General features: G+C 42.2%; 2 protein-coding genes across 8 annotated transcripts in view; both read right to left on the bottom strand.

The window, feature by feature from the left end:
• The window catches only part of CABIN1 (calcineurin binding protein 1), a 118,766-nt gene extending 107,951 nt beyond the window's left edge, over positions 1-10,815 (bottom strand). For 3 of the 7 annotated variants that reach the window (XM_040604145.1, XM_040604186.1, XM_040604180.1), the window contains exons 1-10: positions 10,656-10,815; positions 7,862-7,926; positions 7,356-7,448; positions 6,906-7,019; positions 6,609-6,743; positions 6,168-6,348; positions 5,088-5,217; positions 3,219-3,368; positions 1,405-1,697; positions 222-390 (exon numbers count right to left, since the gene is read on the bottom strand). In XM_040604145.1, the coding sequence (XP_040460079.1) occupies positions 222-390; positions 1,405-1,697; positions 3,219-3,368; positions 5,088-5,217; positions 6,168-6,348; positions 6,609-6,743; positions 6,906-7,019; positions 7,356-7,448; positions 7,862-7,864 (1,268 nt within the window). In that variant the 5' untranslated portion in view covers positions 7,865-7,926; positions 10,656-10,815. Of the gene's footprint in view, positions 1-221; positions 391-1,404; positions 1,698-3,218; positions 3,369-5,087; positions 5,218-6,167; positions 6,349-6,608; positions 6,744-6,905; positions 7,020-7,355; positions 7,449-7,861; positions 7,927-10,170; positions 10,607-10,655 lie in introns of those variants that run through there. The other 4 variants (XM_040604173.1, XM_040604195.1, XM_040604163.1 and 1 more) reach the window with 3 other exon arrangements.
• Positions 10,816-13,095: 2,280 nt separating this feature from the next.
• Positions 13,096-15,778, bottom strand: DDT (D-dopachrome tautomerase). The gene is made up of 3 exons (XM_040604134.1): positions 15,600-15,778; positions 15,272-15,447; positions 13,096-14,514 (listed from the first exon to the last, which is right to left on the bottom strand). The coding sequence occupies exons 1-3, from the start codon at positions 15,705-15,707 to the stop codon at positions 14,442-14,444; spliced, it is 357 nt and encodes a 118-aa protein (XP_040460068.1). The 5' UTR covers positions 15,708-15,778; the 3' UTR covers positions 13,096-14,441.
• Positions 15,779-16,092: the final 314 nt, after the last annotated feature.

Here is a 16,092-nt window from a genome sequence, read left to right as displayed (position 1 = left end):
TCTCACATTAATAAAAGCTTTCTTATTTTTCAATTAGTTTTTAGTAATTTTCACTAACAACAGTTTTATTACATTTACAAGAGGACAACGCATCACATCTGCTTCAAAAAATAACATGAGTCTTGTGGCTTTAAGGTTGGGGGATATCAAACAAAACCCCAAACAGCTTCTTCTACTTAGCTCTTGACACTCTCATAATCAAAGTTATTGCTGTACAGTACCTGGAAGGAAGGAATTTCACCAACAGCTCTTGAAAGTCAACCTTCTCCTCTTTTTTACACTTGGTGTTCCGGACTCTAGCAGATCTCCTTTTTGCTGTTTCACCACTATCTTCTGTAATTCTCCTTCGCTTCACACCTTTCTTAGATTTATCACCTGCAGATATGTCACCTAGAAACAGAATTTAAAAGAAAAGAAAAAGATACTGACTGGTTAAATCATCAAACAAAAGTGGATAATTATTTAAAAAAAAATCATTTGTGGGTGACAATTTATTTTATGCTACACCAACACTTGAGATTCATTGGTTTCCTTCTGAAGACACTGCCAAAATGTAAAAATAATTAAAAAAAAAAATCACTATATAAACTGGCTATGGTACTTTGCATAATAATGTTGATCTGACGCAAGAAGCAGACTTACTGTAAATTCTGCATTTTGTTATTCATTAGTCTTGAAGAGGCTTTTGAAATGGGAATCAGAGGAGTCTGCCTTTAACTTCAGAAACACCTGTAAATTCCCATGAATAGCAACAAAATACTGATAACTCCTTGATAGTTTTAGACATGTAAATACATATACAGCTACAGCATACAATATTCAAACCTCTTGCTACAGATTTCAAATAAATACAGCTGACAGCTTGGTTCTCTGAGGTTCTTAAAGTTACATGTGAGCAGAAAAATAATACAGTTATCTTTTTCTATAACAGATCATTCATTCAAAGGAGGTCAAGATTCTTCACAACATTAAAAGCTTGATATGCACTGCTGCTGGAACAGAGCCATGGCTCTTCTAATCTTAAAGACTGAAGTATGAGGCAGTAACACAAAACCAGAAGAGGTTATATACTCCTGCACTGGAGTAACAATTAAGAACAACTAATCAACCTGACTCAATTCCATTATATAGGAAAGTAAGTCCACTGTCCTAACCCTATGTCCTTTTTCTTAGTCAGGAACCAAGTGTTTTCAGGCAGTTTAGGTGGCCTTCCTTTCCTAATGTGAAAGGTTAACACAATTTTATAGAGCTCCACTTCACTTTTTCTACAAGATGTTATATATATGCTGCAAAGTTCTGAATCCACCAACATGCAGTTTAAAGACAGCGTTTCCTGATTAATTTTGTAGTGCTTTCAATACCCAAATAAACAGGAAAGATAGCTTGGATCTTAGACTGAAGTACCTTGCTCACCTACAGTAGCTCCCGGTTCCAATGAATTCTGACTGTGACTTGGAAAGTTGGGTGTCGTTGGAGTATAAGGTAACACAGGATCTGGCATTGTCACCACTGGATTAGTGCTGACAGGAGTTGGCTGAATAACACTGACAGGAGTAGAGGTAGGAGAAAGAATCAAATGTTGAACTGGGTCTCGGTATTCTGAGAGATCAATTCTCTTTCCCAGACTGGGTCGAGGAGGATCACAAGTTGTGAGGTGGTGATACATGGCAAGTAAAGCTTCTCCTAAACACTTCCACCTGCACGTGGAAACACAACGGCATCACAACCATTAATCCTTGTCACATTATCTTCTAAATTATATTTACAAACCTAACCCCATTCAACACCGTTTTTCGCCAATAGCTTAGAGGTAGCAAGAGCAGATTTTCAGTGGGAGAGAAATACGCATTTCAGTGTCAAAATAGAATACACCACTTCAGAAAACAAGAACAACATGTGGCAGCAGGCAAAAGTTTTCAGAGGAAACTGGTGAATTGGTTGCAGCAGGAAGGAAATGGGAGTCAATAATGTGCTAATCTTACAAAATGCTGAGGAATTTATTCTATATTGAACCCTAAAAAAAGAAGTGTCAACGGAAACTTTTTCAGGTTCTGCATTCAGTCAACAACAATAAAAAAAAAATCTCACCCTTATCCACAAGTAGAAGCAACTTCTCTGCAACAGGACCTACATGCAGAGTACATTAATATTCCAGAAAAACATGCACTAAAAAAAACGAACCAAAGCCCAATCCTTTATGCCTTAATAAAGACATAAATAACAATTTATTAGTATCCTTATATCTTGCTGCAAATAAAGAACTGTTAATTTTTTTCAAAATTTCCATTATCCCAATAGTAAAAACCTTTTTTAAAAAGCTAAATTTATTTGAGGTTCATATACAAACTAGTCATATAAGAAAAATCCAATACTACAGTCAGCTGCCAAATCATTCTTAATTAATTTTTTTTTTTTACATCACTGGTTTTAATTCAAACGTTGAAAACTGACAGATATGGGGCTTATGCTAAAATCATGAACTCACCAAAACAACCTATAAACACCTAAAATATGAAAACACCGGGGGTGTGGGGGGTGTGTGTGCTGTTGTTTGTTTTTATAAGCAAAAAATAAGTGTTCCAAAAAAATCTGAAGTGCAACACAGTAGTCACCATAAGTGGCTTCAGAGCATTATCCCAAAACTAGGTTCTTCACCCAGTGTGCAAGAGCCGATCCACAGAAGAGGTATTTGTTTACTGCATGTCTGCACAGAGATGGGTGCTAGGCGGTAAATCCACAAAGCCAGCACACATCTTAACACATCGTAAAACGTTTTATACATTTTGAACTATTCTTTATAATTACATTTAGTCACACAATTCTCATTGGCTTTTGTCTCCATTTAGAGGTACAGCATTCTTTTTTTTAGCAGGGAAGGGTCTGGGTTCCTCTCTGCTCAAGGGTGGATCTTTTAGTATGCTACTTAGAGTAGTTCACACACGGTTCAAATAATTTTCTGTTTAGCCTTATTAACTTTGGTTTCTCTTGAGCTTATCTTATTGTGCCCCAGCTTGACGTTTTTATGGTGTCTATCCCTTCCTCCAAGGCCATGTTTTCTTAACTGTTTGTAGGGGTTTAACTAACGTCCTCTGTTTTTCAAATTCTTTCTTATTTTTCACTATAGATATTTACTCTCCCACCCCCCCCTTTTTTTAAAAAAAGTAAATAATTCTCGTATCCAGAGGAACCTTTTAAAAAGAGAAAATATAAAGACATACGTGAAAAAGGGAATGGCCTGGACCAGCCTGAGGTCTGGTTCTCTCTCACGCACTAGCAAAGCCTGTCTTTTCTTACGTAGCTCCAGTGCTTCATCTATGATTCTTCCTGTTTCAGCTGCACTCACATTTACATTATGGATAGACATGTCACTAAGAAATAACAAGAAATGAAGACAAGTTAAAGTTTTTGTTTGTTGTTTGGGTTTTTTGTTCTTTAGGGTTTTTTGGGAGATTCATTTGAAATCTTCCTATAACGTAACAGAAGTAAACAGTGTTAAAACAGGCATTCAAATAACATTATTTTACAAATTTTGTAGCATATACATAGAAGTGTTCACCATCTGAAATCTTTGTTCTGCCTTAAAAATTAAAAGGAAAAGGGAGATTGTCCTATTCTGCTTTCCAAACACTGAGAAATTAAAGGAAAGGAGGTTTTATCTTCTTTCTGCGACAGAAGTTTCTGGTTCAGAATGAAATTGTATGGCTGAGAAATTCTTGTCATTTCAAAAGTGCTATTTTGAGGAATTCATGTAATCAGAAACAAAATTTGTAGTTGGGAATTGTGTAGTCTTAGTCTAGGAATGAATTTTTGAAAGTGAAAAATTAGCCACTTCTTCAGAGATCTCACAATCTAGAAACAAAAAACAAGAATCAAAAAGCCTTGGCTTAATTCAGCATGCAACTCATTTTAAGAGCCAGATCTAAGGCAGCTTAATAAATCAGGGTCTCTGTAATTAAATAGGACTTTCTGCTAAGAATTTACTGCTATACATAGAATCCTAGAGCCTTAAAATTTACGTTATCCCTTTTATATCTTCTAAGTGCTCTGTATTTTTGCATTTTAGATGTTAGAGTACAGTAGTCTAAAATGTTAAACATGGTTTTGACTGATTTATTGCATAACTGAAGGATGCATGTTCCACTTCCATTTACCACATACACCTTACAAAGGGTACTGATGCTATAGCACATGAAGCTATTATGATACTCAGCGAGACCGAACTATAATTAAACTAAGAACTTAACTTCTTCCTTGAATTCTGCTGACCATCACAGCAACATATTACAGTATCAGAAGCAGCTCTGATGCTGAATGATCAGTTAACTTAAGACAGAACCTGTAAATTTTACAGGTCTCTACTTCCTTTTCCCACTTTCCTCCTACCCACTCAATACTATAAAATCCACCCAGAACGAAACAGTATACTTTGTAGAGCTACATGACACCAAACTTTTAATGACAGTTTTACATACTGCAATAAAAACTGTAATAATAAAAGAATAAAATCTCATACATAATATTGCGAAATATTTTCAGAGTTGTAGTAGTCTGAAAGTTTAATAAACTAAGAATTTCTGCATCTCAGGTACTAATGAAACATACAGTCTTTCTGACTATTCATTTGTTAATAAAATGTCAGACTTTAAAAACCTACTGATAAGAGAAAACTGTGTCAAGCCACAAATTTGTAACTGCTTAGAAAAGCAGTAATGTGGGACAGTTGGGTGGGGGTTTGGGGGTTTTTTTGGTTGTTTTTGCTTTTTTTAATCATAAACCAAAATGAATGCTGCAGATATCAGCTGCAAATAAGTAAAATAAAACAAAGGAAGATGATGACAACAGCTCTAGGTATGAAAATAAGTGAGAAGCACAAATGGCTTTTTTGCCTCTTTCTACCTCCCTCCAAAAGTAATTACTGAAGAACATTCTGTCATTAGCACCAACACTTAACATCAATTCCTTATTTAGAAGGCAGGTCAGCAAGATATTGTTATAGCTTAAAGCATTGCATCTCACTAGCTTTTCTGAACTACCCCAAACCTGAAATTACACTCCAAATGCAGTGTACACCATAACATGACATTCACCATTTGAGGAACATCCGTAAGGAATCTTTCCGGAGGCAAGGCTGCTCCTCAAAGATCTTCTCCTTCAGAACCAATCCTTTGCTATATAGACAGTCTTTTTCCAGAGCTTTACAGATGAAGTACAAACATGCTGACAGAGAAATAGAAATTGAATGGTCAGCAGGTGCTCTGGTTCATTCAAAAGCTCCCGTTTCTGGGCCATGAAGCCCACTGAATTCCACTAAATATGATATTTAGATATATATGACACCACTGAACTCCAACTAAATATGACATTCAGATAAATTAGACCAATAACTTTGCAAATGTCAAATAATTACGTCTACAGTTAAAATAACCTATTATGTCTTCCCAAGTATTATATCCAGAAAAATACAAAGTTTGCAGAACATCTTTTATTTACTTTCAAGACTCCAATCCTGCACAAAAGAAATTAGAATCATAATCATTTAACATTTTCACGTTATCAACTGTCTTAACTGCAGATTCCATTAGTGTAACAAGCAATGTATCCCACGTTTTTGCTCACGTGGGCAGTTATGTGAAGAGAATTAGGACCATTCCAGTAGGACAAACCTAAGGAATCAGACTCAACATTTCTGCCAACTTGTAACTTCTCTCCTAATCTTCCTCTGAATCACTTCATCCACTAGATATTACTCAAATATAAAATCTTAGGGTCAGTTTTATTAACTGCTGTAACTACAATTAATCATATTAATCTATGAACTAGACTGTCATTTTATACCCAAATCCTGGAACTATGTAGCTGGAAATGACTAGAAAGATGAAATCAACACACATCAAAAAGCAAGAGAACAGTCTACAGGGAAACTTCTTGCAGAGGCTCTGATCTAAGAGACCACAGGTACTTTCAGGGTAACCAGAACTGATAAAAAACAGCATACTTCATCATAAAATAAAAAAAATCACTATCATGAAGTAAAAGTCTCTATCATACCCTAATGTACTGCTTACACAATGTACACTTTCCCCTGTACAATTGTGTTGTTACAATGTTTTATTGATATGTAAAATTACACATTATCTTGAGAATTTTTTTTAGTGCAGTGTACTTACTTGTGTAGTCACTCAGTGTATACAAGATTGTGATAAGGTTATCTAAACAAGGCCAGTGATCAGGATTACACCTGAGACCTTCTTCAAAAGCATGACGAGCCAAAGGTAGGCGGATTAGTTTTATTGCCACACGACCGATTTTATACCATAGGTTGACATCAGTAGAGTCTAGCATTACAGCCTAGAAAGCATGACAAACATTATTCACATTTCAGACATGCACATCCACTTGTCTACATGGATTAGCACTGCTTTAGTTTTCAGCAGGGTTGTGACTGATTTGGGGACTGAATGGTGGACCAGTTATATCACATATAACCTCAGAAAGTATACAGAATTCAGACATGCATTCAAATCACGTACACTGAAAAGTGTACATAAGTATTTCGGCAAGTTTTTGCAAAGATGGAGGAGCCAATTTTTATTTCAGCTGTACTGTACCTCCAAATAAAATTCTATGGCTGTCTCTAAGTCATCCCGTTGTGCTGCCAGTTGGGCTAGGTTTTTATAGGTGGAATATTTTAACATCAAGCCTGGGTGTTTCAGTCCCTCTTTCTCATCACCAGAAAGAACTGCCTAGAAATGATAAAATAAATGCAACACGGGCATTAGAAATTAGATAGGTAAAAAGAACAGCAAATAATTTGCCAGTTGATAACACTGACTTTTCTAATTAGCCAATGAGAAATAAAGTATTAAATACAATAAAAATAGTTTCTTTCTCTAAAGGTCACCGACCTCTCGCAGAAGACGAATCTCAAGCAGCTCATGATAAGCTTTAGCAGACTCTTCGAATCGGTCATGTTTCTGAAGGTCCAAAGCTTTGTGGTACAAAGCAAAAGCTTCTGCTTCCTGTGGTTTAAAGAATTAGAACTTACTTTGTCGGGCAAATTTTAAAAATACACTTAATACAATATACTTGTGTGAAACCACTGATATTCCTAACAAATACTTGTAATACTTTCTACTATGTAACAGTCCACATCCAGGCTGTATTGCAGAACATTAGCTTTACTGACCTAACATAACTCATGTACGTTTTATCTTGCTCAAGGAGGGTTCAAGAAATAAGATACTAACACAACTTTCATAAAACCAAAAAATTATGGTTGAACAATCCCTGCAACAAGGTAGGACAAAATTCTCATCAAGACAGAACTTCATTAAGAAAATTGTGGGTTCACTTACTTGAGCTTCCTTTGTCTGTGTCTTATGACTTTTGAAGGTACCTTCATAGTCATCCTCAATTGTGGAGCTCGCATTCAGTGCTGCAATTCGAATCTAGAATGACAGTCAAGACGCAACAAGAAATGTTACATCTACATGTATCCCAGTTTCCATGCAAACTTAATTTTTCTCATTTTTTTAACTTTACTTTGTAAGTGGACAATACTAAGATCTCTCTACATACAAGAACTGTAACTAATTTAGTCATCACTAATTGCAAATAATAAAATATCAAAACAATTTGCCCCCCAAAATCAGTGGAAAAAACAAAATTTCAAGTGTCTTGCAAGCAACAGCTTCCCTAGAACAGGGGTGTGCATTACAGATTTTTTTTCAAATTCTTAAATTTACCAGTAACTACAATCACTCCAACACCAATGTTCTCGTTCTGTCAATTGATTCTTAGCCATGAGGTAAGAGGAAATTTTCAATTTTATTTCTACCAAAACATCTCAATAAGCCCTTACCATTTTCACAGCTATTCACACTGTCGTTCTCCAGGATTAGGAAAAAGGGCCTAACACAAACAGGTCTGGAAAGCAAACAGGATTAGAATATTTATTTTGTCCATAAAGAACGCATTCAGAAGTAAAAGACAGGCTGGGAATACTTTAATCAATAACCAGTTAGCTGTTCTATGTCACCACCACCCCATGCCAAGAGATAAACTGCCCTGCTACATAGGAACAGTTATATTAAAGTGAATTTTAACTAGAGAGAGAGAATAAAATACAAAGTTAAAAACATCCAGGGTGACTTTCAAGATTCTAGTCCTGGCAGTAAGAGGGGAGTGGAAATATTGGCAATGTAATTACAGCTATAAGGTTAGTCAATTACTGCATAATATTTAATGAACACACATTATATTAACATTACAACATGAATTTTAATGACTAAAAGCTAAAACAAAAAAAGCTTCTTGAATACTCTGACATGTCATAAACATGAATCATTATAGCTTATGAGTTTATCTTCAGTTACTTTTAAAAAAATTTATGGAAGTTTTCCTGCACCTTTTATCTATAGCACAAACCAGAATGCTGTCTTATGTCTACAGACCACAGCACTTGGAAATATTTACAGAACAGGAAAGAAAAAAAGAAAAAAAAAAAAAAAAAAAAGGAAGCTTTTCTGTGTCAGATTGACTTTGCAGCAGGCCACAGTGGCTGGTCAACCCATTGCTGCACCTAGAAATTCCTGATTAAAAGTGCTTTCATTACTGCTGTCCCTGTTGAAACAAAACCAGTGTTTGTAACACAGGTTACAAACATGGAATGTTGACCAACCTCTACAGACCACCTCTAACGCAAACACAAGTTACAGATACTGCATATGTATTTCTACATTCTGAAGGAAGGATACTAATATTTCCAATCTTTTTTCCACTGATAAAAAGTTGAAAGGGGAAAACACATATTTATGATCTGTAAGTCATTTTCCATCATAACTAAACCCATAACATATCCCATTAACTGCTTGAAACATGTTAGTAAAGGCAAAAAAAAAAAACGTGAAAAGAGTTGTGCGCTGCTTCTTTAGAAAAGCTTCACCGCCACATGATAAAACCTTCCTATCAACTCAAACAAAAAGATGACACATGCAAGACAGGATAAAACCAGACTTTAATAATGGAGACCACATTAATAGAACAGTAAGTCCAGAATTAACCACAGCAGGAAGCAGTGGGAGTTTTGAACTATAAGCTGAATTAACTCATACATCATCACGATTAGTTCTGCATGTAGAGAAAATAATGCTTTGACTGGAATTTCATTCATTCAGCAATGATGTTTTGCTTGCCCAGGCACTACTTACTTTCCTCACTTGCAGCTAAATCAGACTGACAACTGCACAGCAATAAAGCATTTTTCTCTTCAAGTCACTGAATAAACATTAATAAAACCTCAAATCTCTTTCAAGACAAGGATTCATCATCTACTTTGCATATGGAGAAAATATATGCACAGAGATTAACGATTATCTCTTTCAGAAACGCTGAATGCCCCAGGTTCTGACAGAAAGTGCAGATGCTTATGACATCCAAGTAAGACCCTGTGACCCCAAATCAATTAGACTTAAATGAGTGTCTTTAAGTTCACCCACATATATGCCTATATTCAGAAATATGCTCAAGTATTTTGCTGAATCCACAAAATCTTGCTTAAAGCAGCAGAGGAAGTCAAGAGGAGAGAGACTACAGTCAAGAGTTTACTTCCGCGGTTAGACTGCCAGTGAAACCACAACTACAAAAAAGGTGAGGAAACAATTTCAGTTTTACTTTTTATTTATACATAAAGTTGGTAACAAGTATTTAGCACCTCTCCTTTCTGATGTTCACAAGTTGAGAGACAGCACAAGCAAACAGAACAGTGTAATCCTTTTGAAAAATCAGGACATGAATATTGCTCCGTGCAGCTTTTACACTGGTGTGTCAGGAGGGGGCGGGGGGGGGGGGAAGGCGTCTCCATTTTTTTTTTTTTAAACCAGGCACCGTACACGGTTGCAAACTTAACTGTGGACTGAGTTACAACACTGTCATAATGGCTAGGAATTAAGTGTGCCACTACAAGCACTTTCAGAGGAACACAGCTATGTAGCTACATCAATTAGGTGGGAAGAATTAGTCTTTAATATAAAGTACTACAAACCGGTTTGATTTTTTGCAGTTACAAGAGTGCCTCACTGTAAATCTGTGGCTATGACAGGAGAGAACATCCTCAAAAGGCAACAATACCTCATTAAAGCCTTCTGCCTTCAAAATTTTGTACCCTTTTACCTCAGTAAAAGCTTGTGGGATTCTCAACGTCCAAAAAGGAAACAGAGGGAGTGACTCGGGCTGCCCTGGCTTTTGTTGTTGTTGCTACACTTGGGGTCCATACACTGCAAATACATACTTGTTTAAAAAAAAACTCTTGAGTTTTGTTTTGCTTTTAACGTTGTAAAGACCACCTCCGCCGCATTTTAGCAAAAGCCGTTTTCACCGAAACCCGGTCCCTTTCCGCGAAGGGGAGCGGGGACGCCCCTCACGCCGCTTGCCGGGCTCCAACGCTCGGAGAGCGGCACAAGGGGCCGGGAGGAGGCGGGGGCGGGCGGGAACCCACGTTCGCCGCTGACCGGGGCTCCGTGGACGGGAGCCGGCGCGGACCCGCCGCGTCGGGCCGGGCTCTCCCAGCCCTCACCGGCGGGCTGCGCAGGGGCAGGGCCAAAGCCCCGGCAGCCCCTCAGGCCCCTCCACGGGGCCGGGGCGGACGGGACACTCACCTCGCAGGGCCGCCCCCAAGATGCCGGTGCTGCTCCCGGCCGGCGGGGCGCGGCCGCCGCGGGGCCCCCGGCGCGGCTCCCTCAGCCGAGCGGCGGCTCCCCGGAGACACGGCCTCAACCGGCGGTCTCCACGGCAACCTCCTCCAAGGCCCGGGAGACCCGCGCGCCAATAAAGGGGTTACCGATTGGCCAAGCTGACGTTCCTCAGACAGCCAATGGGAACGCTGAGGACAATGAGGCGGGCAAAGGCGGGCGGGGCAGCCAGGGCTGACAGGGCCCAGCCTGCCTCTTGTGCCCGGAAGCTGAAAAAAATTCCGGATGCCCTTTCCAATGGGGTTGGGAATCATCCCAAAGCCAGTGGTTTTCCCTAAAACTCGCCGTGAAGCGAACTGGGGGTGGGAACGGGCTTTACGCCCCTGGAAGGTGGTTCTGTGCGGTGGCAGCAGGACGATGCGAGGCAGGGACCCACGCCAAGCAACTGCAACAGCTCCTTGTGGAAATCATTTTATTTGAATGTAATGTGATCGTACTGCAGCAAGTCTTAAAGGAAAGGTGTGCCACCTGAAGCCTGGCACAAGCCCTCCTGGTGCCCGCAGCGCGTGGGGACGGCCTCTGAGGTGACCCAGGTTGACAAGGGCACATGCGGGCCTTGCCTGTCTGTGGGATATAGCCACATGTTTAAAGCCACCTCTTGTTACAAGTCACATCACGCTGACATGGTTAAGCTTCTGCTCAAACGTTTCACTGAATCAGCATTTAGTGCCCTAGGAGTCTTCATCCAGAATGTTTGGAGTCCGGGGCCCCATTTGTGTGGGAAAATAATACCCATCTTTCCATCATGACACACTAACAACAGGGTTGCCATGAACAGCAGCATCGCACTGTTATGCTTGGAGAATGACTTCCAAAGCTATCGTGATTCCGTAATATTTTTGTCAGTAGTGCCCTTCAGCACGCTCAGGGCCCCACTGCTCGTCTCTTGTGTAAATAAGTGGAAAGATTGTCCACAGTTCAAAGGTCTGAACCTGGGAAATGGTTACAGAGTGTTCAAAATTCGGTCGTTACCTTTGAGTTTACAAATAATGCCTATACAGAGTTCTCAAACAACAGAGGCCATTCCTGGGAGCAGAAATACTAGTTAACCTTAGGAGGTTAAGCCTGGAAAGTTACAGAATCAGTGCAACAGTTAAAAGATCTACCACAGCTGGGAGATATTAAATCCAGATGTCAAGCAGGCTCCATCCCATGGAAGAAAGACAATTTGCATGTGGCATTCACAGGAAAGGGATTTCATAACATTGTTGCTGAGGGTGGTATATCTGATTTTCTCCAGCTACAAAACAAAAGCAACAGAGGTTTGAGAAAATGTTTCCTGCTTCTGTTCGTTTCTGTGTGGGTGCTGCAGGGTGGGTTCAGGGACCTGCATAACCCCTTTGCAGAGTATCCTTCTTGAGCCCTAAGATATTGTACGAATCTAACATCAGCTCAGTGGGTAAAAGATAGGCCATCTCTTCAGATCAACATGAATATAAAAAGTATATTCAGCACGGGCAGCTTATGAAGAAAAACAGCCAGCTGCAAGCTCGTAGGGCTTTCCAAACCTCATTCTGTGCTCAGTCCCTAGCACCAAAAAAGTACCATTTGGCTCAGACCAAAGGACAAACAATTCATCCTTTGATTAATATTTTAACTGCTCTAATAAAAGAAAGCTCTTAATCCATGCACCATAAAATTGTCAAGATGGTTCTTGACTTGGCACTTTCACTGTGATTTTGTATTATTCTAGGATGTTTTGTCAGGTAATGCCAGAATGCACAGACAACATGGAAATGGGTGGGACAGTCACACTGAGGACCCATTTTATTGACATCTTTGCACAGCATACTCCTTTCCAAGCTTTGCCTTCCTTCCCCAACTCTTCCTGCTCAGCTCTGCAATGCTGGGAAAGTCACTCCCAGGCAAGAGCCCATATGGGGAGCAGATGGGGGTGAGGGGAAGGCATGGAGCCTGAAGCAGTACCTAGCAGTGGCAAATATGGCCCAAAAAGGGAGAGCGGGGGCACAGGACAGAGCAGGGTTTCTCTAAACAAAACAAAGCCTTTGGCAAGAGTCTGTGAGTAGAAGGACTTCGAGGAAATAAGCCATCTGCAGATCAGAATTAAAGCAATATTATTTTCTTCATTTCAGAGTATTCACCTCAACCTGGCCCAGCCCTTCGCAAAGCCAGGGCGCTCCACCCTTTCCTGCAACAGTACTCCTGACTTACACGCATGTCTCAGACTCAGTTCACCTACCTGTTTGCTACCTGAGTTTCAAAAACTTTTTGTTGAAGAGACCTCCTGAGAAAGCAGAGACCTGCACAGCCATGATACCCATCTCCAAAAACACAAAGACCTACAAAACCCCAATGCTGTAAGCCAGTAAACTGACACTTATCAGAAGAGGTTTTGATACATTTTATTAACTAGATAAGGTGTAGCCCCCGTAGCCCGATACACAAATTCGTATTTGGTATTATATTCCTGACAGATTTCGCAGACATAGAAGATGTTTGTGCTGCATAGGGAACAACCAACTTCAAATGGTAATTAGAAGGAATATTTTCAACAACCTGGAGACTGCAAACCATAAACAAATAAAACTAATGAGAATGACAAAGGAGCGCAGAAGCACCCTTCAGCCTTGCATTCCCATGTTCCTCTGAGCTCCCTGCCTGCAACCTGACCAAGTCACAAAGTGGAAAGAAAACTGATAAATGTTTTCATTACCAATGGAAGGCAGAGATAACATTATACGTAAAAAGTACCATGCTTTTGTTGTAGTAAAATGTCGTATGTATTTCAGTTATAAAGTGAGGGAGCATATGGGTCCTAAAAGCCCAAAACACTTCCCTGGAGGGACAATAAGCTGAAAACACCAGCCACAGAACACAGTGAGATGCTGTGTTGTCCCAAAACTGCCTGTAACAGTGGGGCAAGGAAAAGTATTTTGAACAGAAGTGTGAGTAACAGGAATTAAAGTTGGCAGTAGCAGAACCTTCAAAATATTTTCCTGTGGGTACAGTGCAAGTTTTCAGAAATTACTCCCTCCACTACATGCTGCCATCAGCACATGAACATTCAGCTATGAAAATCTTGTGGACAACATTTTGTAGGAGCAGCCACCAGGGTGGCAATGGTACAGCACAAAGCACAAGATCTGACATAAGCCTTAAACAAATAATGACGTAAATGCATAAACTTCCCTCTCAATAATCACCTCTTTCCAGAAGAGCCTTTTGAGGAGCCTGAAAAGAGTAGAATTTGACTTCCAGGTCTTCTTACCCACCCGGGGACCCTTCTGCTACCACAGAGAAACAAAAAAGGATCTTTCTGCCTTGCAAAGTATGAGAAAATCTGGATAAACCTCAGAACCTCTCTGCTCCTCAATAAAGCCAAACGTGTTCTGGAATTAAACTTTTTGCTGCTACAAGACAGCTTTGTCTAGGCCTGTGTATGGCCATCACCAGGTTGCAACGGCTTAGCCATAGGCAGTGAGAGCGCCTTTGGGCTACAAAGCAGGCTTGAAACAAAGACTTTGAATTATTTTAGTAAAATCAGTATAGCTGGCTGCCCTGCTCTTCAGCTCCAAGTGCACAGGATGCAAAGACAAAAGTGATTCATACTTCAAAAGTGAAGGTGCAAAGGTACACAGATTTGATCATAAGAGGAAACAAGCAGATAGTTGGAGCTGGTCATCTCTGGGGTTGTCTTTACCATTGCGTCACTCCAACCAGCCGCTCAGGGAATCACAGAAACGTCATGACTGTTCTGTTCTTGCCGATCTGCCAGGGCTCCAGCGGGTAAAAGCGGATGACAATCCTTTTTGGGTATAAGAGCAAAAATGCAGTGAACAGGAAACATTATTTCATGATTAAATATTATCCCTTCCCAGTTTGCAGCGAGCAAGAAAATCTGCACTAAGCTCTTGCTGTCTCACACTTCACGGTGTTAATTTAACAGAAGCAAAAATAGGTTGTGTGCAAGGAGGGCACAAACAGGTGCCAGACTTCATCCACACAAACTGAAAAGCAGGCTTAATTTCAACACTGTTTATATGAGATACTCATCCATTTTGGAAGAACCCAAGCAGCTCGTGATCTTGTTGGGTATTTACCTTGACAGCACCCAAGAGGCAGGGAAATGCTATTCTCTCCTCGGGGTGACATGGAAGAGGGGTAGAGTGGGACACGGCTTACCTCCAGGAACAGCCTTGTCCCAGGATTTGACATGATGGCCCCACTGCAAAGCTCCACCAGTTCCCACGAGGTTTTGCACCATTACACCAACTGCAACTACTCATTCTCAGCGTTTCCCAGACTGTTCAATGAGTGCAAGCCAGCCCATGGGTTTATCCGGACCCACACCGCGTGTCTGGGATTCAGCATCCAAGGGCATTAAGAATAGCCTTGGACCTGCATGGGAACCTACTCATCATCTTGACTCCCAAGCCTGCACCCCTGGGTGCTGTTCCATGTATTCCCGGAACTCAGCGCCCTGTGGGGCCGCCAGCAGAGCCCCCCCGCCCCGCGCCCGGGCCCAGGGAGCGAGGCCGAGCCCCGGGCCGGGCCGCACTCACCGCTCGGGGCCCAGGCCCAGCTGTGCCGTCAGCACGTCGAAGAAGCGGGCGCTGTGCCGCTGGTTCTGCTCCGCCGAGCCCACCACACCGATGGAGGACACCAGCAGCTGGGCGCAGGGCTCGCCCGAGCCCGCCAGCACCATGGGCAGCCCGCTCCGCACCGTCACGTTCACCCGCTGCCGGCACAGGCCCCGTCAGCCGCCGCCCCGGCCCCGCCGCCCCGGCCCCGCCGCCCCGGCCCCGCCGCCCCGGCCCCGCCGCCCCGGCCCCGCCGCCCCGGCCCCGCCGCCCCGGCCCCGCCGCCCCGGCCCCGCCGCCCCGCGCTCACCTCGGCCGGCTTGCCCAAGATGTCGGCGGCGGCGGCGCACAGCTCCTGGGCCAGCCCCGGCGGCAGCCGCCCAGCCGGCAGGTTGGTGTCCAGCTCCAGGAACGGCATGGTGCGGCTGCCCTGCACCGCACCGCGGCTCCGCTCCGCCCCGCGGCTCCGCTCCGCCCCGGCCTGGCCCCGCACCGCACCGCCCCGACCCCGCCTCCGCGGCCGGCAACGGGGCCCTTGCCCCGGCCCCGTGACTCCGGGTCCGCCCGCAGCGACACGGGGGTCGCACCCTCCTCGCCGCCCCTCGCCCTGGGCCAGCCCCTCGCAGGGCTCCGGGTTTTCACTGGTTTGCCCCGGTTGCATCAGCTGGCTTGCGGGCCTTTTGCTTTTTGCATGGGCATTGCTGGAGTATGTGTTAGAGGCTGTGGAAGCAAACAAAATCCTGCCTGACGGGTGGGTAAGATGCGTTTTGCGAGGTCCTTCCCACTAGTGGGAATGACCAGAT

Source organism: Falco naumanni, chromosome 1 (assembly GCF_017639655.2).
Source record: "Falco naumanni isolate bFalNau1 chromosome 1, bFalNau1.pat, whole genome shotgun sequence".
NCBI classification, from domain to species: Eukaryota; Metazoa; Chordata; class Aves; order Falconiformes; family Falconidae; genus Falco; species Falco naumanni.
This window is presented reverse-complemented; position numbering and strand designations above follow the sequence as displayed.